Source organism: Cervus canadensis, chromosome 26, assembly GCF_019320065.1.
Source record: "Cervus canadensis isolate Bull #8, Minnesota chromosome 26, ASM1932006v1, whole genome shotgun sequence".
NCBI lineage: Eukaryota > Metazoa > Chordata > Mammalia > Artiodactyla > Cervidae > Cervus > Cervus canadensis.
Window position 1 is genome coordinate 44,484,441 of NC_057411.1, and position 26,701 is coordinate 44,511,141.

At 35.5% G+C, this 26,701-nt stretch overlaps 1 protein-coding gene across 2 annotated transcripts in view; it reads right to left on the reverse strand.

Moving 5' to 3' along the window:
* Positions 1–26,701, reverse strand: part of RAB28 (RAB28, member RAS oncogene family) — an 88,528-nt gene that overhangs the window by 50,150 nt on the left and 11,677 nt on the right. For both annotated transcript variants that reach the window (XM_043447801.1, XM_043447802.1), the window contains exon 4: positions 15,044–15,173. In XM_043447801.1, coding sequence (XP_043303736.1) covers positions 15,044–15,173 — 130 coding nt within the window. The remainder of the gene's footprint in view (positions 1–15,043; positions 15,174–26,701) is intronic.

Consider the following 26,701-nt stretch of genomic DNA (forward strand, 5'->3'; position numbering starts at 1 on the left):
ACTTACTTCACTCAGTACAATCATCTCCAGGTCCACCAGTGTTGCTGCATTATTTCATTCCTTTTTATGAATGGCATTATTTCATTCTTTTTTATGGCTGAGTAGTATTCCACTGTACATCTATACCTCACTGTAGTTTTGACTTGCATTACTTTAGTAATTAGCAATAATGAGCATCTTTTCACGTGCCTACTGGCCATCTCCAAGTCTTCTTTGGAAAAATGTCTATTTAGGTCTTCTGCCTACTTCTCGATTGGGTTTGTTTTTTTTTTCTTATTGAATTGTAGGAGTTGTTTGTATATTTTGGAAATTAAGACCTTGTCAGTCACATCATTTGCAAACATTTTCCTGATACAGAGGTCAATATAGAAAATGATCCAGGCTGATTCATGTCAATGTATGACAAAACCCACTGAAATGTTGTGAAGTAATTAGCCTCCAACTAATAAAAAAATTAAAAAAAAAAAAAAAAAGAAAATGATCCAGCTGTAACATTCCTGTAAGTCAAAGAAAAATCCAAAGCAAGGCACTCTCTTCAACTAAGGAAGGCTGAGAGAGGTGAGGAAGCTGCAGAAGAAACATTTGGAGCTAACAAAAGTTGATTAATAAAATCCAGAGAAAGAAGCCATCTCCACGGAGATGGAGCCATGCTCCATCAACATGAAAGCACAAGGAGAACCAGCAAGTGCTCACAGAGAATTTGTAGGAAGCTGCGAGAAGAAGATGGAGCTACGTTAACTGATGAAGGTGACAACACTAAACAATCCAATTTGACTGGTGACCTTATAAGAGGAAACTCGAATACAGACACGCACAAAGGAAAGACCATGTGAGGACAAAGCCATTTACAAACCAGCCCTGCAGATACCCTGATCTCAGACTTACAGCCTCTAGAATTAAGAAAGTTAATTTCTGTTGTTTAAACCACCCAGCTTGAGGAACTTTGTTATGGCAGCCCTGGCAAGCTAATACAGGCTCTAATATTGTTCAGTAATTTAGATCCTCCTAGCATGGGAACAAACACCAAATATGGACATGGAACTCATACTGCAAGAAACTCGAAAATGAGTTCATGGGACATTTTTGTTTGTTTGTTTTTAAAGCCAACATTTAGATGTTATGTCCATTTTCTGAACAGGTTGTTTTTTTCTTTTACATTTGAGCTGCATGAGCTCTCTGTATTTTTAGAGATAATCCCTTGTCAGTCGTTTCATTTGCAGATATTTTCTCCCTTTCTGTGGGTTGTCATTTTGTTTTGTTGATGGTTTTGTTTGCCATGCAAAAGTTTTTAAGTTTAAATAGGCCTTGTTTATTTTTGTTTTTATTTCCATTAGTCCAGGAGGTCTCCAAAAAAGACATACAGATGGCCAAAAATCACAAGATGCTCAACATCACTAATTATTAAAGAAACGTAAATCAAAACTACAATGAGGTACCACCTCACACTGGTCAGAATAGCCATTATCAAAAAATCTACAAACAAATGCTAGAGAGGGTGTGGAGGAAGGGAACCCTCCTAAACTGTGAGTGGGAATGTAAATTGGTACAGCCACTATGGAGAACAGTATGGAGGTTTCTTAAAAACTGAAAACAGAACTATCATATGATCCAGCGATTCCACTACTGGGCATATATCCAGAGAAAACATTAATTCAAAAAAGATACACACACCACAATGTTCACTGCACCATTATTTACAACAGCTAAGACATGAAGCAACCTAAATGTCCATCAACAGAGGAGTGGATAAAGATGTAGTACATACAGTAGTACAAAAAACGGAGTATTACTCAGCAATAAAAAAGAGGGAAATAATGCCATTTGCAGCAACACAAATGGACCTGGAGACTGACATACTGAGTGAATTAAGTGAAACAAAGACAAATATCTTATGATACTGCTTATATGTGGAATCTTAAAAAAAAAAAAAAAGGAACTTATTTATAAAACAGAAAATAGAGTCACAGATGTAGAAAACAAAGCTATGGTCACCAGGAGAGAAAGGGGGGCTAGGGATAACTTGGGAGACTAGGACTGACATATACACACTACTACATATAAAACAGGTAACTAATAAGAACCCACTGTATAGCCCAGGGAACTCTACTCAATACTCTGCCATGACCTATATGGGGAAAGAATCTTTAAAAACTGTGTATGTACATACATATGTATGTATAACTGATTCACTCTGCTATACACCCGAAAATAACACATTGTAAATCACCTATATTTCAATAAAAATAAATAAATTAAAAAAAAAATTTTAAGCCAACATTAAATTCCAAATGGAGAGATACCCTTGAATTGGCTCAAGACTTACCCATAACAAGATGTATCCAAACCTAATAGTTTTGCAAAGATTCAGTTTGAATTCCACATTCCTCTTAATTCTTTCCCTCCCACTGATAAAGCAGAGCTAAGTAATACCTTGTTTTTCTTTTGTACTTTTTGCCCATTATGTTAACCTTACTTCCACCAACAAGACAAGTCTCCTGAAGGCTGGAATCATGATATATGTGCCCAGGAAGCAGCCATGTGCTCACAAAAAGAACTTGTTACTTTATGGACTGACTATACTAAATGTTACATTAAGTTTGCTATTATCTTTCTATGCTGCTTAATTTTAAGGTATTCCAAATTAGAAAGAACTCAGAACATGTCTTTAACACATATATAGAATCACACAGATTTTAAAGCATCGTACAAGAATTACTTTGTTGTTGTTGTTGTTTAGTTGCTAAGTCATGTCCAATTCTTTTCTGACCCCATGGACTGCAGTCCTCTAGGTTCCTCTATCCATGGGATTTCCCAGACAAGAATACTAGAATGGGCTGCCATTTCCTTCTCCAGGGGATCTTCCTGACCCAGGGATCAAACCCTCATTTTCTGCATTGGCAGGTAGATTCTTTAAAACTGAGCCACCAAGGAAGCCCCACAAGAATTACCTAATTTAGCCTAATTAACTGCCTAATTAATCACTTAAAATAACTATTAGAGACATACAGACCACAATATTTATTCTTATTTTTTACATTGTTAGCAAAATACATCTTTTACAGTATACAGTAGCTAATCTTAACCATTCCCTGAATGATAATGATAATGGTATTTTCACAGTAGCAATTGGTGACATTTCAATAAATCAATGTACTGCAGTGATACCTAAATAAAAGCTTATTTCACTATAATGATGCTTCCAGGCTTCCCTCAAGTCAGGTGGTTACTTGCAGTTAATGATCTGTGACATGCCACACAAGTAGTCCTAAAAAGACTTATTATCCACCTCATGTGCAACAATATTTGCTTTATGGATGGCTAAATGAATGAAGACATTCAATGCAACTGTAAAAGTAAAATCAAAAGAAAACTTACAAGTAACATGTTTTCTTTAAGTAAAAGGGCTGTGACCATTTTCCATTAATACTTAACCTTTTGCTGGAGCAGTGCAACCCCATATAATACTCAGATCCATGAAGTCCAAGAGTTGTTCTGGGTTAATGCTAATTAACTGCCCCCAATCAAAAGAGCAGTAACTTTCCAAAATTGTGAGATCATCAGCCTTTATTGCTGACGTCAAAGTCACAAAGCTAAAAGGAGACAAATATGCTTTATACGTAAATTAAGAGTATGTTTTTCAACTGAATTTACATACACCTACATAACACAAACACTCCAAGAAAAGAATTATTATGCTGCACACAAAATTTGCTAATCTCAAACAATACACTATCTTTTATAGCTGCCAGACTTTGTAAGCATTCAAATGTTTACCATTTATAATTTTATTTCGTTTACTAGACTCGGCTTTTGTCCACCATATGTCCACTGTGGATTAACTATTCCCTTAGGCACAATTAAGGCCTTTCCATTTGTTGTAAGAAGAGCTAAGTATGAAGGACACAGCCAGAAATAACATTTATACCTCAACCAAAAACAGAAGAACATTCAAACTCAAACGATGGTTTATGTAGCATCTTTTTTTATTAGACTCATGTCTACAAAGCAAAATAAACTTGAGATAAAAAATCATGGCAACTGTACACCAGCTTTCACCATTCAGATTGAATATCAAAATTATAATACCTCTATCCTGAATTTAAATATTTTTGCAGAAAAAATGTACTTCTAAACTACAAGTGAAGGGTGGCTTCCAAACAATAATTATAACCAAAACTTTAATAATTATTTGAAATACACTCAAAGACATTTCACAAAACTTTTGATGTTTTTGATTTTTAAATCCTTAAGTTAAAAAGCTACATGGATTGAGCAATATCTCTTCCCATTACCCATAACTAAAAGACAGGATTCTGAGAGGCAGTGGGAAATAGAATGACAACAACTAACACATATAGCACCTTTTAAACACCAGGCATGATTCCAGGAGTTTTGTTTGTATTTAATTCTTTTAACAACCTCCTTAGAAGGTAGGTGGTATTGTCACTTCTGTTTTACAGATGACAAAACTGAGGTAGAAGAGGGTGAATACCTTCCCATGGTCACAGGTTTAAATAAGTAAGCCCATATCTGACCTAAATGATCTTACTTAAAAGTCTTTGTCCTTGACCACTACTCCTTCGGCCTTTATAATAAAGATATTAAAGTGCTACAACACACTACAAAATAAATATCAATAAGGGGAAATAAATACAACTTCTTATCTTTTAAAATTAAAATTTTGAATGAAAATTAAGCAATTAGGGCTTAGAGTTTAGTTTTCAAAAGAACTATGTGTGTAATATAAAAGAATTTTTACATGATCTTATGTAACAGTAAGTCATAAGCACCAAGTCAAGCTGTTATTAAATGCCTCTTCCAAATGAAAAACCTAGCCTCATAGTTTTACAAAAGCTAGGGGAAAAAAAAAAAGTATTATTTTTTCTCTTTATCATCTCAAAAGTTCCATAATTCCATCCCTTATTGAGGTTGAGAATTAATAATTTTGCAGTCATTCATAACAAGTATTAGTATTTATTGAGCACTTCCTGTGGCCAGGGATTGAACTGGATCCTAGAGAGACGGCAGTGAACAAGACAGTCTGTGCCTTCATGGAGCTTTAGTCACAGAACACCTGCATGATTCCAAAGGGAAAAACTAAACAAACTTTGCTCTAAAAGAAGGTGATACTTTTTCAGAAAAATGGCACAGTTTAAAAAGCAAAAAACCACTAATAAGTATTAAAATCAAGGGAGAAACTATCCAGTATTCTGTTCTACCTAGTCCTTTTCTATCTATTTCCCTCAACCCTCTATAAAGAGAACTGGGAAAGTTCTCACACACACCCTTCATGTTCTACTTTTTCACTTAATGAGAATCAATACAACAAACTGAAGAGTAAGGAGATGACATTTAAAACTATATCTAAAATCAGAAGGCGTTTTTTAAAAAATTTAAACATTCATTTTATATCATCAGGTGTTTACACAGCTCCCTCCCTCCACGTCTGTCTCTCTCTTTTCCAACGAGCATAAAGCATACTGTACTACCTTCCCTCCTTTAATGTGAGTCTTCACTCACATTCCCTCCCACTGCTACCCCATTCACCGACTCCCTCGCTCAGGGGCATTACATATACAGGTTGCCTCCATTCACTGTCTACAATTCATTTCCTTCCCTTCTCTCTGGAACTCATTCCACTCAGCTTTCAGTCCCACAACTCCAGTGAACCTGCTTGCCGAGGTCAGCACCAGCTGCCTCTGCAATGCTTAATCCAGCCATCCTCAGACCTGCTCTGCTCATCACTCCTCTCTCCTTAAAAATCCTGTACATTTGGCTCCCAGGACACTTCACTCTCCTGATCTTCCTCCTACCTTTAATGGCCACACTTTAATTCCCTTGCTAATCTCTCTTCACTTTCCCAACTTCAAAACATGACTTACCTCAAGAACTAATCTTTTGACCTCTTTTCTTTTTATACTCATTCTATGTAAAGTTCATCCAGTCTCACAGACTTAAATATCATCAATATGGTGCTGACTCCCAGACTTTTATCTCTAGTCTTCATCTTGTTACTGAATGATAGACTCATATATCTAACTCCTAAACATCTCTACAAAGAGGCTTAATAAGTACATCAAACCTAACATGTCCAAAACCAATCTTCTCCAAATATGCTCATCCAACACTCTTCCTCATCTCAGTAAACTGAACTTTAACCTTCCAGATGCTAAGACCAAAAATTTTGGCATTATATGGCTTCTTCTCCCCTCTACTCCATAACCAATCTACGAAAATATCCATCAATATCTTCCAAATCTATCCAGAAGTCAACCACTTCTCATGGATGCTAAAGTCACTTTAGTCATGTCCAACTCTTTGTGACCCTATGGACTGTAGCCTGTCAGGCTCTTCTGTCCATGCGATTCTCCAGGCAAGAATGATGAAGTAGGTTGCCATGCCCTCCTCCAGGGGATCTTCTTGACCCAGAGACTAAACCTGTGCCCTTGAGGTCTCCTGCATTGGCAAGTGGCTTCTTTACCACTAGGGCCACCTGGGACTTCACCATTATCACTCCTCCTCACCTGGATTGTCAAAAAGTTTCTATTTACCTTGCTTCCACTTTCACCCACTATGGTATATTCTCAAAACAGGAATTGTAGTGATCCTTTCAAGTTGAATCACTTCAATCGCCTCAAACCCCTCAGTGGCTTTTCATCTCATGCAAATAACAGTCAGAGTCCTTACAACGGCCAAAAGTCTTTCCTGATCTGTCCACCCCTTCTCTATTAGCGCACTTCAATCCTATGCTAGTCTTTCAGTTACCGTTCCTCATACACAGCTACACACACAGCTACCAACTCTCCCCGCCTCCCTGTCTCCTTCTCCTTCTCTCCCCCATGTACACACATGCATGCCTCCTCACAGTTTCTAAGAGAAAAAGCAACAACCAAATACTTCAGGAAGGCCTTTGCACCTACTCTTTCCCTTTACCTGGATAACTCTTCTGCCAGGGATCTATGTGGCACTCTCTCTCATCTCTGCTATGCCTCTGCTCAAATGTCATCTTCTCAGACTTTCCCTGACTACCATATTCAAAATCTTAACACTCTCTTCTAAGAATTCCCTTTTCTCCTTTCCTGCTCTATGTATCTACACAACACAATGCCATTTAATATATTATGTATTTTACTTATTTATTTATTGCCTATCTTCCTCTACTGGAACACCTAGACAGGTATAGGCTCAATGACAATTTGCTGAATGAATGAAATAAATGAATAAGAAAAGATATAAGAAAGCAGACAAAGAAAATAACTGCTGAATTGCTTTACTTACTGCAGAAACTAGACATTCATATGAAATTTTAGAAAATGTTACAGAAAATGAAAACTAACTAAATTCTAAACTCAAGAACAAATTTCAGTTAAAAAGAAATGCTTCTTTAAATCAAGCTCCCTGGCTTCAGATTATACTACAAAGCTATAGTAATCAAAACAGCATGGTACTAGCACAAAAACAGACACATAGATCAATGGAACAAAAGAGACAGCTAAGAATTCAACACTAAGATTTATCGTTACTGTTGTTTTAGGTATATGTATCTATTCATGTATATGGAAAATGGATACTTAATAATTGAATGATAAAATGAGCCTAAAAAATCATCTCTCCAAGGATAAGACAGGATTTCAATTACATGTAAAGTTAAACTCTCTTAAAATTGTATGGCAACAAATATGTTCAATTAATCAGACGTATCATCTAAATACAGTTAGGGTCATCATATTTTAGGAATAGAAGGTGCTTATGATTGTCTGGTACAATCCCCTCATCTAGTACATGAGGATCATCATAAGTGAATAAATTGCCAAGGGAATGAAGTTAGAAGACAGTGATAGCAGCAGAACAAAGTTTTCTGATCCCCACTCTGTATTCTTTTAATGTACATTGGGTTTATTACATAATCACTGCAAATGTAAAGCAAATTATTAAGGGGGCCTAAATTACATTGATGAAAATCTCAAATCTCCTTTTTACAAAAAAAATCTGTTTTTATAGCTGCATTCTTTTATTTAATACTTAATTTAATTTTAGTAATTAAATTTTCTTCTAAAAATTAAATTCAAAGATTCATCATAAAAGAAACAAAAGATGGATTATGCTTTCTTCACCATTTAACAAACTTTCTATATAATGACAATGAAAGATAGACAGAAATTATATAAACAGATGGCTATGCCCAAAATCCTTACACAGCTTCTCCCAAACAATACAAAACCACATAAGGCAGAGGCCAACACAATACTGTAAAGCAATTATCCTCCAATTAAAAAAAAAGAAAAAAACAAAACCACAAAGTCCTTAAACTTCCCAAGTAAACCATCATACTGCCAAAATGGTTTAAAGCAGGCCATCTAAAAAAAAAAGTAAGTATGAAATGACATAATAACTGTAACAACTGTCAAGTGAAAAATGTTTCTTGTGAGTATTATGAAAAAGCACTCATATGACATTTTCTGCCCCCCAATATATCAGTCACAATACCAGTCTGAATTCAAGCTTATGCATTTATTTGAGGAAACTACTCTATCAATTAAACTTGAAATATTATCAAAATGTTCTTAAAAGTACAGTAGTAGTGTGAAGTATCACATAAAGGAAAGCTATAAGTGTTTATATTAAAATACTCTCACTCTTTAAAAAGATGTAATGATAACCCTATGTGCAAAACAGAAAAAGAGACACAGATGTACAGAACAGACTTTTAGACTCTGTGGGAGAAGGCAAGGGTGGGATGTTCTGAGAGAACAGCATTGAAACAAGTATACTATCAAGGGTGAAACAGATCACCAGCCCAGGTTGGATGCATGAGACAAGTGCTCAGGGCTGGTGCACTGGGAAGACCCAGAGGGATGGGAAGGGGAGGGAGGTGGGAGGGGGGACCAGGATGGGGAACACATGTAAATCCATGGCTGATTCATGTCAATGTATGGCAAAAACCACTACAACACTGTAAAGTAATTAGCCTCCAACTAATAAAAACAAATGGAAAAAAAAAAAAACTCTCAATACACAGAATACTGATGCTACCAGTGTCAGAATAAGACACTATCATCCTCCTCCAGTAAGTACATAATCATAGCTCTATTTAACAAATTTACATGTAAACAGAGGAAAAGGCAATATACATATAAAGCCACAGAAACAGAAATGTTAGATCCATCTGAAAAAGACACTTGGATCTGATACCTTGGGGTTACTATTACTGGAACAAAAAGAACCAAAGTATTAATGGATAAAGAGCAGACTTTTAATTTAGATTGTATAAACAGAATGAACTTTTCAAATCCTCAAAAGAGCTTTTGTTTATGCTTTATAAATTGTAAACTCTTATACAAATTTGTAATAATGACTCATTTGTTCACTTTGTTATACTATTATAGATGACAATTTTTATAGAAGTTAATATTAATCCTTCAAAACAGGAATCAAAGTAAATGTTACTTACTTCATAGTTTCACATTTCCATTCTCCAGATAAAATAAGAACATTTCTGAAGACTCAAAAGAGTCACAGTATAGTCAACTATTTTCATGTAAATTCCCATGAAGTTTAGAACTGGACTTATAACCTTCTCTTATGCTCCTCTATTACTAAGAATAAAGAATAGTCTCTAAAAGCCTTGTGATAATTTTATTGAGAAGATCAGCAAAATTTTCAACTTAAAATTTACTTGTTTTACTAATACATTTCCATGGAGTTCAGGGAACACAACTTACAGGGTACATTAAAATGTAACCTTTGAACCTCACAGTGTAAAACATCACTTCCTGGGCAGAGATAGTACTCCAAGAACAATCAATCACTGTTAAGAAGAATATACACTCAACATTGTTAATTAGTGTAGATGCACTCTTCTCTATGCCCTCATCTGTCATGAAGATTGTTTAAAAATCTGAGTTATTAGTCTTTATTTGGGAAAGGATCTGTTTAATATCTTTAAGAGTAGAAATCATTCATCCATTCACTCTATACTGGAGCGTGATAATTCCTACTCCCAATACAAGTTACTGATAGCCACCACCCCTCCACTAACTAAGAAGCTATAAATCAGGAAGGGGGCAGCTCCTATGCAACCCTGTTAATTTCTGTTTACAATCTATCCAACCGAGAATGTTAGCTAGTCAAGGGAGAAATGAGGTGATGGATCAGATAGTAGGAAAACATAACAGCTTAGAGATAGAAAATAAGAAAATGACAAATTAAAATGTCATGTGGTTATAAAACATGGATTGAATATAAAATTTATCTTTAAAAAAATTAATATTCCTGATGTTCATTTCATTTTAATTTGAACCTTCCCTGAAACACTAAAAGAAAAACTAAAATTGTATTTGAGTGCAGATTATGATTTTTAAATTAAACACACAAATTTTTAATCTATAAATTAAAAGTTCAAAGTGTACAGTTCTACCAATATGTAAAAGTTTAAAAAATGAAGCAAAAATCTGAATTTTTTAACATTTATTTAATCTAAAATCATGACAGAAAATCTATGATATTTTATCTCAAACATGATCCAGCATAATATAACCTCGATGTGTTTCCTAAGAAACTCTGATATTATTTACCAGAGTGGAATTCAGTAGGGCAGTTGGGTCTGAAGGCCATCTAACAGATTCCCTGTATCTACATATGTATTTTTCCTCATTAAGAAACCATTTTCCCTGAATAACATATCCCGGGCCATAAACACTTCTAATTTCAACAGAGTCTTCATGAAAAGGCTTTTATTCATTCATTCAGTATTCATTCATTCAGGCACTGTTGTAAGTGATGGGATCCTTAGCTTTCACAGAGTTTAGACAGACAAGAAACAAACGAGAAATGATACCAGATGACAATGAGACTAGGCAGATAACTGAAACAGAACATCCTTTAGATTTCATTGGTGGAGGAAGGCAACTCTGAGGTGATGACATTTAAGATGAGTTACAAATGACAAAATGCAGCCAGCCAAGCAAAGGCCAGAGGAAAAGTCCATCAAGCAGAAGAAACCCTAAAGTCCAAATTAACTTGGAATGTTATAGGAACAGAAAAAAAGACAAATGTGCCTTACACATACAGTGGACAAGGGAGCATTTAGTAGAAAATGAGTCTGAGAGGTAAGTAGGAGCCAGATTACCTTGTGCTTGAGAAACCGGGTAAGGAGCTTGGATCTCATTCTAAGTGTGATGAGAAGGCACTAGAGGACTTTAAGCAGGAAAGTCATATAACATGATTTGCTGTTTGGGAGCTGGACTGTAGGAGAACAAAGCTAGGAGCAGGAAGAACAGTTAGGAAGCTAGTGCCACAGTTCACATGAAAGATGGTCGGGTCCACTTGTAACAAGCTTGTAGTAAGTGGAGATAAACTGAAAATCCCTAGGCTTTGCAGTACAGGCTCTGGTCAAATGAGAGCGCCCCGATGCCGGGACAGCAAGACCTTCAAGGCCAGGAAACCAGGGTCTAGGCCTGGTGCATTTGGCTCCCCAAATCGTAGAAGTTATCCTAGATGGTAATATAATTGCTTCCAGGTGCTTATGTGGCTATACTCATTGTAGCCTATGAGACATCTCACTGCACTTGCAGCTGCAAACATCATCAAACTTCAACCGAACTTCCATAAAACACACAGAATAAGTAGATGACTTACCCTCTTTCCCATTCTGAAAGTTACTACTTCCAAACGATTTTTTTTAATCTCACTAGGGAAAAGTAAGGCCTTCCATGGAAATTTAAACATAATTGTATTTATTAATCCCAACAACCAAACAAAGCAAAAGAAGGTCAAATTTCTAGAAAACTTGAAGATGGTATAGAAAAAGAATATAATTAAGACCCAGGTTAGCCGGTCCCAAACACTGCTTAAGCATTCTCTTGGGTTCTACTTTTGTGCAAAATAATAATGGCTACCTGAATACACATAGCTGGCACTCGAGAATGTCTGCTGAATGAACTGCCCTACCCAACACATAGTACGAGAACTATTCAGCTTCAAATGTCTTCCTACCGTATTTCTTTTGCTTTGCTTTCAGTATCTACAGCTTTTGCTTTTAACTGAGGAAATTCAATGCCAATAGATCTACTCTAAAAGAAATGTTAAAGGAAGTTCTTCAAAGAGAAAGAATCTGCTATCAGACTCTTGGATGTATACAGATAAACAAAAGTGCTGGCAATGTAATACGTAAAGGTAAAATAAAACGTGTGTGCGCTGTGTGTGCTAAGCTGCTTCAGTTGTGTCTGACTCTGTGCAACCTATAGACTGTAGCCTGCCAGGCTCCTCTGTCCATGGGATTCTCTAAGCAAGAATACTGCGGTGGGCTGCACTGCCCTCCTCCAGGGGATCTTCCCTACCCAGGGATTGAACCTGTACCTCTTTCGTCTCCTGCATTGCCAAGCGGGTTCCTTACCACTAGTGCCACCTGGGAAGCGCAAATAAAGTGCACCTTTTTCTTATTTGTAATTGTTCTGAAAGCTAAATGATTATTTAAAGCAAAAGTTGTTTGCAGAACATTTAAAAATATGTCTGACAATAATAACACAAAGGATTGGGGAAGATTAAACAATACTACACATGAAGAGGGATACTATTATTTGAAGGTAGAGTAATCAAGGATATATATTGAATATTCTGGGCTTCCCTGATAGCTCAGTTGGTAAAGAATCCGCCTGCAGTGCAGGAGACCCCAGTTTGATTCCTGGGTCAGGAAGATCCCCTGGAGAAGGGATAGGCCACCCAGTCCAAAATTCTAAAGAAACAACTAAAAATATAATACATGAATATAGAATATGTATAACAAGTTAATAAGTGAGATAAAATGGAATAATAAGCAATCAATTAACCAAGGAAGAAAAAGAGGAGAAAAAAGCAATAGATTGAACAAATATGACACTCATGTGATGAATGAAAAATGTGGGACAGAACAACTGCAAGTGTCTTATCATCTGGAACATTCTATGAATCTGGGAGCTGCTTCCTTGGCTTGGAAGATTTCCAATGTTCATGAGGCCTTTGATATAGAAACTCTTAATAAAATCTCTTTAACTAGCATAGCATTGATTAAAAAAAATCTTTGCTTTTTAATATAATTATACCTCCCCAAAAAGAAAATACTACTATAATGTAATGCCTTACCTCTTAGAAACAAATTGTAAGATCATTCACTACATGAACATGTTGATCATATGAAACTGAGCCAGTGACAGATAATAGCAAACAATATCCAGATAAATGTTCATCTCTAATCACTTAATTTTATATATATATAATATTCTGTGTGACTGAATACTCTATTACATGATCTCATTCTTAAACAGAGTATTAGTAATATAAGTACAAGAAAAGGATTAAGCCAAAAGTAAAAAAATTCTTTTGATTTTCATGCTCTTAAATCTCAGACGTAACACTGTAACAGTTTTTTGCATAAGTTCATATAACTTACGTAAATGTTTGTTTTTAAAACTCAGAATGGCATCACCAGCATAGTCCAATAGCCCATCTAGTCTGACGAACAAAGCCCATCTAGTCTACGAACCAGTGATGGAGGCCTCAAAGGATAGCATAAACACATAACATACTGTATATAATTGTGCACCACCACACCATTACTCCAGATGTAGTTAGATTATGTCCTGAAAAAATGAAAACAAATCCCAACTCCCATCACTTCCCTACTCTGTAATTTCCCAAAAGGTGACAGGAAACCTCCAATAAAGCACAAATTTAACTATAATATATGCCAATGCTTTGGTGACATGACAAATGACTAACAAATGATCTTCTAAAATGAAAAGCTGTACTCAGAAATAGAACCTAAACTCATCAAAACTTATGATTTGTAAAATGAGTTTTCAATGAGTTGAAAATCATCTGATTCACTTAGTTAGATCTATAAAATAAATGAGCAAAATTTAATTAAAGCTTAATAAAAACTGTTTTCATCCATTTTGTGATATGTTATACTGTTTCTAGAAAGCAGTATAAAATTTATATTTTTAACTCTTCAGAGAAATTATATTCACACCTGTATTGTAATGGTTTTAAAGCAAGGCTTGATTTATTAAATGTTCATCTAAGTGTGCAAAACCACATAATGAAGAAACCATGGTTTGGTCTTTCAGGAAGTACTATTTCCCAAACAATTATAAGCCCCCCCAAAAATGCACTATATTTTTTAAAACTTCTGGAGGAGATAATTCTCTTGGTAGTATACTCGGGTACTGATTTAACAACACTTCTAGTCAGGAAACAGTTTCTGACCTGAATCCTCCATGGTATAATTTAAATTCATTTTCTTTTTCTCTGACCTCAAATAAGTTGTAGAAGATTGGGTCATATCATATCTATTTGAAAACTCTTATTAAGGTCTCCTTTTCCAGGGTAAATGCACTGCAGGACTACGAACCAAGTAACAATCCTGTACTGAATTCAGTCTTATAATTCTTACATGCTGTATATCATAGCCCAAGAGACAGATTTCAAAAATTAACCATCATTTCTACAAAGCACCACTCCTTCCCCACAATAATATACTTTCTCAAGAAAAAAAAAAGTCATAATGTAAAAACAAACCTCAAAAATTTAGAAAAAGAAAGTCTGTGAGCGATGAGGGCAAGGAATAATACACACAGAATTCCATGCAAACACTGCGTCCTTCCCCGGAACAGGGTACCATTCAATGAAATGTATCTCTCAAAATCTCTGGGGCAGAACTAAAGCTGCAGTGCAATATCATAAAAATCTGCAGCTGTGCTGCTGTTCTTAATAGTCCACGCTGCATCCTTAGACCACAGGAAGCCAATTTACACACACTGTCAGAACACAACTTACCTTAACAAGGAACCGGCCAAAGCAGCAGAGCAGTTACGACAGGTCAAGCATCAAAACTGTTACTGAAAAGACTGTACACATCTTTATGAATTTTCTCAACGTGCTCACTCCAGAAAAGCTGCTTTTCCAAAAAAGCTACTCGCGTTTCCAAACATCATTTCTTTTAGGGATAAAAACTATAGGATAAGCAAACAAATTTACTACATATAAATAAATATTTATAACTTACTTTTATTGCCCACCAAGGCAACCAGGGGCTGAGTTTCTGACTCCTCACTCACTTTCTTCACCACAGAATACCAATCTTCTAAATTCTCAAAGCTTTGATAATTTGTAACATCATATACCAAGAGGACTCCCTGTCACAAAAGAGTTACAGAACATTTGTAATATACTACTTTAAAAAATATTAATATTAAATATTTATAAGTAATAGATACGTTGAGTATAAAAAATACAAGCAAGGACTGTTTGTATCTGACTTTAATTCTGTTATTAGCAGACAGATAACACTGAATGTTTTCATTCAAGATGTTAAGATACAAAGCAAGATAAAGAATGATTATATCAAATTGTAAGTGGGTTCCCAATAAGATATCTGGGATATGCTTGATAAGTTTCAATAAATGTTAAGAAAATCTTATTATAGAGGTAGAAAAAACTGCAAGGTCTACAATTCTGCCTGTCACTTTCATGAGGTCAAACTTTTAAACCTTTTAATAAATAACCATCTGCTGCTGCTCTTTTAAAATATTTTCAAAAATGGAGATCCCATGACATCCCTTGATAGTCAATTTCAGCGTTTAACACAATTTTCTTTAAATGAAATAAGTCGATTTCCTCTTTCGGTCCTCTGTGCATTAGGAGAACAACATGACAGTATCCTCCTTATAATAACCCTTCATGTACTTGAAGATAGTTAAGTAACTCCTTCACCATCTTCTTTCCAGAATAAACAAACTCAATTCCTTAAACTTGCCTCAAAGGGCCTATTTTCTATCCTTTTAATCATAGTTGTTGGTTCTTCCCAAGGCATGCTACATATAGTTTTTTGACATCCTCTTTAAAATGAGCAATGTAAAACTGGACATGGTACTGTAATAAGAGTCTGAACAAAGCCAAATATAACAGAGGGATTGCTTCCTGTCTCTTATATATCATATTCCTTTTAATACATCCCATTATTTTGTGTGGGAAGGAGAAGAAGTATGTACACACACAAAAATAACACTGCTACATTCTTGATTCTCATCCAATTTGTGGTCAAACACTTAATACAAAGCTCTGCATATATAAGTCTGGGCCCTAATGGCATTTATGTCTCCTTCTTCTTAAGTTATAATCATAAATGTTGACAACTTCTTACACCTATTATGTACCAGAAAGATATCTGGATCTTTTCATTCCTCCTCACAAAAAATCATGCAAGACTGGTATTATCCTCATTTTCACTAATAAACACAAGGTCACAGGGAGCCAGAATTTGAATCAAGGACTGAATATAAAGTCCACTCATTTACTCTATAAACATTTGTCAGTCAGCTATATGCAAGGCACTGTGCTGGGTACTAGGGACATAAATTCCAGCTTCAAGGACTCACAGCCCTGCAACAAAGCCAGACAAATAGACAAGTATATAACACAAAACTCATCAGCAATGGTATGCTGGTAAATATTAATTAACCAGCTTGAGGCATGGTAAGGAGAAGAAAGGATGAGAGAGGGTTATTTGTAGCATTTGCCAATTTCTGTAGTTACACTATGTAGTTACATACTCTCCTGTGGTCATTTAAAATCTATCAATGTCACTTCACCAAACAGAGCTGGGTAGGATATCACCACACAGCATTTCCACTATACAGGTACACTTGATACACTAGATATAAATAACATTAAGGGCACAAACAACAGAAATATATAGTAAAATAATCAATAAGTGATACATTTTGATCATATAAATCTTTGTTTTTAATATAATTCATGAGTTTATATATATATATACATATATTTTGTAATCACTAATGTATTCAACAATCGGCTCAAAAAAATTCCTAAAAATTTAACAGCAGACTCTCCCAATCCAGACCTAGCTCACTACCATTGTGACCTTGCAGTACTGTGCTCCTTTTTCCCCCAGTTTTATCATCAAATAGTTGACATACATCACTGTACAAGTGTAAGGCATACAGCATGAAGGCTTAATTTACATATATTGCATACTCATTCGTTAAACTACATTGGCTCCCCCAAGTCACTTAGCTTCTCTGGGTCTCAGGTTATTTGCCTAAACACTCTCTATGATCCTTTTTCAGTTTAATGACTCTATAATCTTTATGCAAAATCATGTGTCTGATTTATTTTACTAATTTACAAACCTATTTCTATATTCCTAAATGCTTTGAAATAATGTTCAGCACAGAATTATTTGAAACAATAAGCATAATTCCACTTTTCTTATTAAAAATAACGTCCCAGAAACAGCCTCTGAACAAAGCTACTACTCAATCCACTGACTCCACCTTCAGTTGACATGAGTGATACAATGTATTATACTTAAAGAGCTCTGCCCTGGAAGTCAGATCAGCTTTGGATTATAGTCCTGGCCCTACTAGCATCTACTGATCTTGGGGAATGCTTCTGTCGTCCACCTTTATAATACCTGTCATGATTAAGTGAAGTAATAAAAACAGACTTATTTTAAAAATAAGATACTACACAATCACTGGGAACTTTTTTTATTATTATTCTGAATGAATATGAATCATTTTCAAGGTAACTTTGAGGTAGCTTTCACTCTCATAAACTGAGCTTTGACCTATTTGTTGTACAGTCACTAAGTCCAACTCTTTGGGACCCCATGAACTAAAGCACACCAGGCTTCCCTGCCCTTCACTATCTCCCCGAGTTTTCTCAAATTCATGTCTATAGAGTAGGTGATGCCATCTAACCATCTCATACTCTGTGGCCCCCTTCTCCTCTTGTCCCCAAGCTTTCCCAGTGTCAGGCTCTTTTCCAATGAAATGCTCTTCACCTTAGGTGGCCAAACTTCGGGAGCTTCAGCTTCAGCATCAGTCTTTCCAACGAATATTCAGGGCTGATTTCCTTTACAATTGACTGGTTTGATATACTTGCAGTCCAGGGGACCCTCAAGAGTCTTCTCCAACACCACAATTTGAAAGCATCAATTCTTTGGTATTCAGCCTTCTTTACGGTCCAACTCTCACATCTGTACGTGACTACTGGAAAAACCATAGCTTTGACTGTATGGACCTTTGTCAGCAAAGTGATGTCTCTGCTTTTTAACACACTGACTACATTTGTCAACTTTCCTTCCAAGGAGCAAGCATCTTTTAATTTCATGGCTGCAGTCACCATCTGCAGTGATTTTGACCTATGGTGCCTCTTAAACCTGGGCATTTTTAGAACTCTTCTGGGTCAATATCTGAACATAATAGAATATATGCAAATAAAACATGGCCAGCATCTTTTGATAATCTGTACTAGACCAGAGCCAAAGAATAAAACTATAACTGATCTAGACTAGGAGTTGGTAAACTATGGCCCCAAGGTCAAATTCAGCTCATAGCCTATATTTGCAAATAAAGTTTTATTGAAGCATAGTCACACTCACTTGTTTAAGTTTTATCAATGGCTGCTTTTGTACTATGATGGCAGAGTTGTGTAGCCACAACAAAGAAAGTCTGACCTGTAAAACCTAAAATATTTTCTATCTAGTTCCTTAAGGAAGTTTGCCAATTTCTCATCTAAACTGATGTATCCCAATATTCTCCAATCAGCAATACCTATTAATTGGTCCAGGACTCATAAGAAAGATAGAAAAATAAACACCTTTCCATTAATCTAGCAACCCAAATATCTATCGGTTCATATATTCCTTTTTCAGTCACTAACGAAAAATTATGACTCTTATCTTTGCTACTAACATGACAACTCTGCACCGGTTTTGAATTACAACAATGTGGTGAAAAACTGAGAAAGGAAAATGAGAAAGCCAAAGACAGTAAAGCAAAAGAAGTTCTAGGACTTTAGGTTTGAGTTCAGACATGTAAAGAGTTTGGAAGTCATCACATTTGTCCTTACATTAAGAAAAAAGCTGGACAAACAGAAAATCAAAGACTTTTTTTGGAAAAAACGGAGAGCTGAGTTTGTAGGGCAAACTGACATCCTGAAATCTGGAGAAAGAGAAGTGAATCCAGAGAGTCACCATCAAAAACCTGCTTACCTGGAACAAAAGTCACTAGAACCAGTAAATAGTAGAAATACTTAAACGGTAATTTTGACAAACTGCTGAAGGCTGGTCATGGTCTAGCCTGAGGATCAGAAACTCCTGGGAGACATAGTTTTTGGGATACCCTCATACTTCCATGGGTTTTACCTACCGGTGAAGAATCAAGAAAAATACCCTCACAGCTCTGGTAGAAGGAAAAAGAAAGTAACCACTGTAAAATATGCCCAGAGCATTGTCCCAAAAAACGCACACTCTCCAGGAAAAAAGCTTAATCAGAGTCTTCTAGCACAAGCACTTTCCAACTTCAGCCCCTTCTAGCCCACCTATCTCACATAAATGAGAAAAGCTAAAAGATACCTTTTCATAGGTCACAGCCCAAGGACACAAATTCTTAAGTCACACAAGGCTGTGACTTAATCATAAGAGTACAGAATGTTTCCCTCCCTCCATACTTCACCACATATCAATAGGGCTCCAGGATAAGAGTGGAAGATTACATCTGAAAGAACTGCAAGATACAAACTCCAACTAAGGAAGAATTCAAGATGTACAAAAAGACGGGGGAAGGAAAAAAAGGACACTAAAAGAATTTAATGTCTCTGGCATTTAAAGCTTCAGTAAGCATTCAATACAGACCAACTCCTGGCCAAATTAAGATAAAGCCTCAAATTACTAAAAGGCTATTTATTTGAACTCTTATCCCAAAGAAAGGCAATCCCAAAGAATGTTCGTTCAAACTACCACACAATTGTACTCAACTCACATGCTAGCAAAGTAATGCTCAAAATTCTCCAAGCTCGGCTTCAACAGTATGTGAACTGAGAACTTCCAGATGTTCAAGCTGGATTTAGAAAAGGCAGAGGAACCAGAAATCAAATTGCCAACATCTGTCAGATCACAGAAAAAGCAAGAGAATTCCAGAAAAAAACCTACTTCTGCTTTATTAACTATGCCAAAGCCTTTGACTGTGTGGATCACAACAAACTGTGGAAAATTCTGAAAGAGATGGGAATACCAGACCACCTTACCTGACTCCTGAGAAATGTGTATGCAGGTCAAGAAGCAACAGTTAGAACTGGACATGGAACAACAGACTGGTTCCAAATGGGGAAAGGAGTACATCAAGGCTATATATTGTCACCTTGCTTATTTAACTTATATGCAGAATACATCATGCAAAATGTTGGGCTAAATGAAGCACAAGCTGAATCAAGATTGCCAGGTCAAGTATCAATAACCTCAGATATGCAGATGATACCACCCTTATGGCAGAAAATGAAGAGGAACTAAAGAGCCTCTTGATGAAAGTGAAAGAGGAAAAAAAAAAAGAAAGTGAAAGAGGAGAGTGAAAAAGCTGGCTTAAAACTCAACATTCAAAAAAACGAAGATCATGGCATCCGGTCCCATCACTTCATGGCAAAGAGATGGGGAGACAATGGAAACAGTGACAGACTTTACTTTCTTGGCCTCCAAAATCACTGCAGATGATGACAGCAGCCATGAAATTAAAAGAAGCTTGCTCCTTGGAAGAAAAGGTATAACAAAGTTAGACAGCATATTAAAAAGCAGAGACATTACTTTATCTACAGAGGTCTGTCTAGTCAAAGCTATGATTTTCCCAGTAGTCATGTATGGATGTGAGAGTTGGACCATAAAGAAAGCTGAGTGCCAAGGAACTGATACTTTTGAACTGTGGTGTTGGAGAAGACTCTTGAGAGTCCCTTGGACTGCAAGGAGATCCAACCAGTCCATCCTAAAGGAAATCAGTCCTGAATATTCATTGGAAGGACTGATGCTGAAGCTGAAACTCCAATACTCTGGCCACCGGATACAAAGAACTGACTCATTGGAAAAGCCCCTGATGCTGGGAAAGATTGAAGGCAGAAGGAGAAGGGGATGACAGAGGATGAGATGGTTGGACAGCATCACTGACTCGATGGACATGAGTTTGAGGAAGCTCCAGGAGTTGGTGATGCACGGGGAAGCTTGGCGTGCTGCAGTCCATGGGGTCGCAAAGAGTCAGACACGACTGATCGACTGAACTGAACTGAATACTCCATACATCTTATCTAGTTTTCAACAAAAAATTAGAAGGCATACTAAAAGGCAGTTTGAAGAGAAAAGCAAGCATTAGAACCCGAGTCAAACATGAGACAGATTTCGGGATGATCAGACCAGGAATTTAAAATAATTGTCAATAATATTTTAAAGACTCTAATGGAAAAGATAGAAAACATGAAAGAACAGGTGAGTAAAGTACACAAAGAGATGGAAACTCTAAAGAATAATTAAAAGGAAATGCCAGATATCAAAAATACTATAACAGAAATAAGACCACTGATGGGCTCATCAGTAGACTAGACACAACCTGGGAAAGAATCAGCAGATTTGAACATAACAGAAACTAACAAAACTAAAATGAAAAGAGAAAAAAGAATGAAGAAAATAGAATATCAAAGAACTGTGGGACAACTCTGAATGTGTATCATACATGGGACTAGAATATCAGAAAGAGAAGATGGAACTTAAGAAATATTTGAAGTAATAATAGCCAAGAAATTGCCAAAATTAATTAGACACAAAACCACAGATCCAAGAAACTCAGAAAACACCAAGTTGTATAAATACAAAAATATCTACACCTAGGCACATCATATACTTAAGACTCCATAAAACAAAAAACAAAGAGAAAATCTTGAGAAAAGGTAGAAGGTGGAAGCTGAGGGGAACGAGGGGATACCCTATCTGTAGAAGAACAAGGATAAGAATTATACAGAATTTCTCATCTGAAACCACACAAGTAAGGGAAGAATGAAGTGAAATATTTAAAGCACTGAAAGGAAAAAAAGGACAAATCTAAAATTTCAAATATAAGATTATCTTTCATAACTAAGGAAGAAAAAAGACTTAGACAAAAATTGAGAGAATTCACAGCCAAAAGACTTGCCTAGGAAGAAATGTTAAAAGAGGTTCTTCAAGAAGAAGGAAATGATACACATCAGAAACTCAGTTCCATATAAAGAAAGGAAGCATATCAGAAAAGGAACAAGAAAAGGTAAAATAAAATCATTTACTTGTCTTATTGTTAATTAATCTAAAATGTAACTATTTAACAACAGTAATAATGTATTGAGTGATTATATTATAGCATATGAAATGAAAGACACTGATGTCATCAGGGACAGGAGAGATGAACTGAGAATAGTCTTCTATGAAATATTTTATGGACTGCACAGGAAGCAATGTAATATTGTATGAAAGTGGACTTAGATTAGTTTAAAATGCATATGTAAACTCTAGAGCAATTACTTTAAAAAGAATGCTTAAGTATAATTGATGGGCTAAGAGAAGAGATAAAATGCTTCAACTAAAACGAGAAAAGACAGAAAGAGAAAGGAGGGGAGGGGAACAAGCACAAGGTCAGAAGACAAACATGGAAGCTATGAACTCAACTATGTCAATCAACACTTTAATGTGAACGGTCTAAATCTACCAATTAAAAGACGTTTTCAAGGACACAAACGCTTAAGTCACACAAGGCTGTGACTTAATCATAAGAGCAGAGAATGTTTCCCCTCCTCCATACTTCACCACACACCAAAAGGCCTCCAGTATGAGTAGAAGGCTGCATTTGAAAGAGCTGCAAGACACAAACTCCAAAAAACCAAGACTCAACTGTATGTTGCCTACAGGAAACACACTTTAAATATAGAGATACAGGTTAAAAGTTAAGGGATAAAGAAACATCATGTAACACTAGCAAAAAGAAAGCTGCAGTAGCTATATAAATTTCAGACAAAGCAGACCTCAGAATACGGGAAATCATGAGGTATAAAGATCGGCGTAATGATAAAGGGGTTAATTCTCCAAGAAGACATAATAATCCTTTGTGTATATACACTTAACAACAGAATATCAAAATATGGAGGCCAAAACTGACAGAACTGTATGGAATTCAAAACCCACAGATCCATTAGTACAGTTGGAGATACCAATACCTCTTTTTCATTCATTGATACACCAAGCGAGCAGAAAGTCAGAAAGTTGACCTGAACAACACTAACAATCAGCTTTATCTAATCTCGTCATTTATAAAACAGTCCATCCAACAGCATTAAAATGTATACTCTTCTCAAGTTTATATGAAACATTCATCAAACATTCACATTCTAGGCCATAAAACATACTTAACAAAATTTATAAGAATAGAAATCATACCAAGCATGTTCTTAGATTACAATGGAATTAAACTAGAAATCAATAATAGAAAGATAGCTGGGAAAACTCAAATTATTTGGAAATTAAACATACTTCTAAATAACACATGGGTCAAAAAAAAGAAGTCCCAGGAGATGCTTAAAATATCTTACATAAAATACAACTTATCAAAACTTGAAGATACAGCAAAAACAGTGCTTAGAAGAAAATATAGAGCACTGAACGTGATACATATATCTTGTGACATATATATCACGAGAAGAAACATCAAAAATCTAAGCTTCCACTTTAGGAAACTAAGAGAAAAGAGGAATTTAAACAGTGCAAACCGAAGAAAAAATATAAAAATTAGAGCAGAGATCAATGAAATTGAAAAGATGAAAACAATAGAGAAAATTAACAAAAGCAAAAGCTGATAACCTCTAGCCAGGCTAACCAAAAAGAGAGAGAGAGAGACTGAGAAAGAGACACAAATTAATGAGGGGTCATGACTGATTCCCATAGACATTAAAAGAATAATGAAGGAATAATATGAACAACTTCATGGCCAAAAATTTGAAAACACAGATGAAATGAACCAATTCTTTGAAACACACAAACTGCCAAAACTCATACAAGCTGCTACAGACTCCCAGAGCTTCTACCCACCAGCTTCAGCACACCAAAGCCAGACCTCTAAGTACTCACCTCTTTGGGAGCCTATAATACAAGCACCTCAAAGCCCCGAGTCTCTCACCACATCAATCAATCCAGCCTTTTTCCAGAAAACTATCAGAAAGTACAACTCCCTCAGAAATGCAACACATTTCGGCAACAACTGAAGTCTGAGAAGAATCTCCAGGGAACTGCTGGAAATAACTGTCTCTTGGCAACCTTGCAGCCATCTAAACCCACCACCATGTCTCATGTCCCTGATACTCTCTTCTATCAAACATCTATCCACCACTGATCCTTCTGCTATGTATGTCTTCATCCCTATCCTGCCCTGTGCTTCCTCTTCCTAATTTACCCTCCAAATGCTCCTCTTCTTTCCAAATCTTTCTGCCATGACTTTAAGAAATCAGACTCTTCAGTTTAAGCAATCCTTCTACATCTTAATAAACTCTTCATAAAAATTTCCTCTATTTTCCTCTATCTTAACTTCACCATTGTCAAAAAAAAAAAAAAAAACTCTTCTCTTTATAAACCTCAAGACTTTTAGTAGATAACTACATAATATTAGCTAGCACTTTGTTTTCATCTGCTTCACTTATCACTATACCAAATAAGTATGATTAGTCAGTAAATCAAATGGACACCATTTTCAAAGGAATAACCAATAGCAGTCTTGAAGTAACAGACACTGTGGCAGCACTTACCAGTATTAAGGGTATTTTAAAACTTAGTTCTAAAATTTAATAGATACAATACATACAACTTAATGAAAGGTTCCTCATTCCCAAAACACAGGTATTTTTTCTTGCTTATTTGTACAACAAATAATCTACTTTAGATTTTAATTAAATATAGAAATGAGTTAAATCATATAGATTATACTAGTCATAACAACATATATTTTACTGTATAAGTACAAGCTGTAAGACGGAACACTAACGCGAGAGGACTGTAAATATAATCAGTTACAAGCTGGCAAACATCCAACTAAAACAAAATTCAAAGCACAAGACAGCAGAGTCTCAGGGAGCCCACCTTGGAGATCGCCTGTCCCCCCAGCTGTCATACAAGCACCACGTCCTTCTGTCGGTGCTTAAGAAGGTAGCTCATCTGCGTGGGGCACCGGCACACAATAGCAGTTATGTTCTACCTCACAAACGACTACACTTCATTGAGTTTATACTCAGTAGAGCAGTGTTTGCAAACCACTTAGATTCCAGGGCGGAAAGAGCTACAAAAACGAAACATCCAGTCCTTCTCTGAGGTTTGTTATTAGCCTCTGTTAGCCACAGGTTACAGGGCACTAAACACTATGTGCTGTGTGTTTGCTTGCAACCACTATGAAAAATAGCCTATAGTATCTTTCTGACAACTCCTAGAAAATTTTAAGTTAATTTAAAATCAGGGAATTTAACTGGGACATACTTCAATTCTTAGAACTAGTTTTTGACAAAATACCTCACGAGTTCTTTCTTAGATATCAATTCGATTTTGTTTTAACCAACACTATTCAACACACTATCACTAAAATTCAGTGCTACTGGTTGAGAAAAAGTAAAGACAGTAAAAAGTGAAGAAGGTAAAACAATCAGTTTGATTTGACTATAAGTTAATTCCTAGCCTACAAACAAACTTCTTCCTGGATGATAAGAAATGCTTTTAAAAAAAACAGATTCATAGCTTAATAGCCCAATTATGTATAATTCTTTCCATACACATTACATAAGTTACAGAACCTAGAACAAAACCCTAAATAATACATTATACCAATGTCCTCAAAACAGCTTGTCAAAACATTTCTCAAAGATTTCTACCCTACAGCATGTGCACAAAAATCTGAAGTATTCATTAGATGGGCAATATACAGCATCTACAACGATTCTAGACACAAATCTACTTTGAAGAATAGTTATATAATTATATAACATTATTAAACACTATTAAAATGTTTATGAAAGCATTGTTTTTAAAAGTAACATTTCCCCCAATTTATAGTAGAGAACTGTAATCAGAGCTTCTCTGGTCTGGGTAAAAAAGTTTACATATGTTTTAACAAAAGAAACTACTGTACTTTATTGCATTTTTACATAGCATTTAACTTAGGATCTCTAGAAAGCAGAAAAAATTGATGACAATTCATTTTATCATGTCAGAATTCCTACTTTCCTGGAATGATTTCATGAAAATGTTCATGTACTTCCTAGAAATACTTTACTGCATTGTTTTAATAAAACAAGGTATATGCTTTACAGAGATTATAATATATAAACAATGTAAGGCACTGTCAAAAAGGAAAATCAACAACTACCTTCAAAATAGAAATCTCATGTGACATTCGCTTTCTCCCAAAATACGAATTACATTAGAAATGAATACAGACATTTTTACTAAACTCAACTATTCTCAAAGATAATGGAAGTTTTAAAAATTTCTACAAATTTGCCCATTAATGTCTGCTGACTTTAAGCAGCTACATAATAGCATAAAACACACACTGTAAAGAACTATAAAGATTTGAGAGGATGGTCACACAGCATTGTAAATGTACTAAATATCACTGATTATACACTTTGAAAATGTTTGTTTTTATACTATGTGAATTTCATACCAATATTAATTTTATATAATAATTTTATAATATTAATAAACTTTAAATTCCTATAAATCAAATAACAAATTTGATAAATTTTAACCAACACTAAATATATCAAATTTTTAAGTGATGTGGAGTAAGGTAAAATTAAGAGAGTCTAATCCACACACATT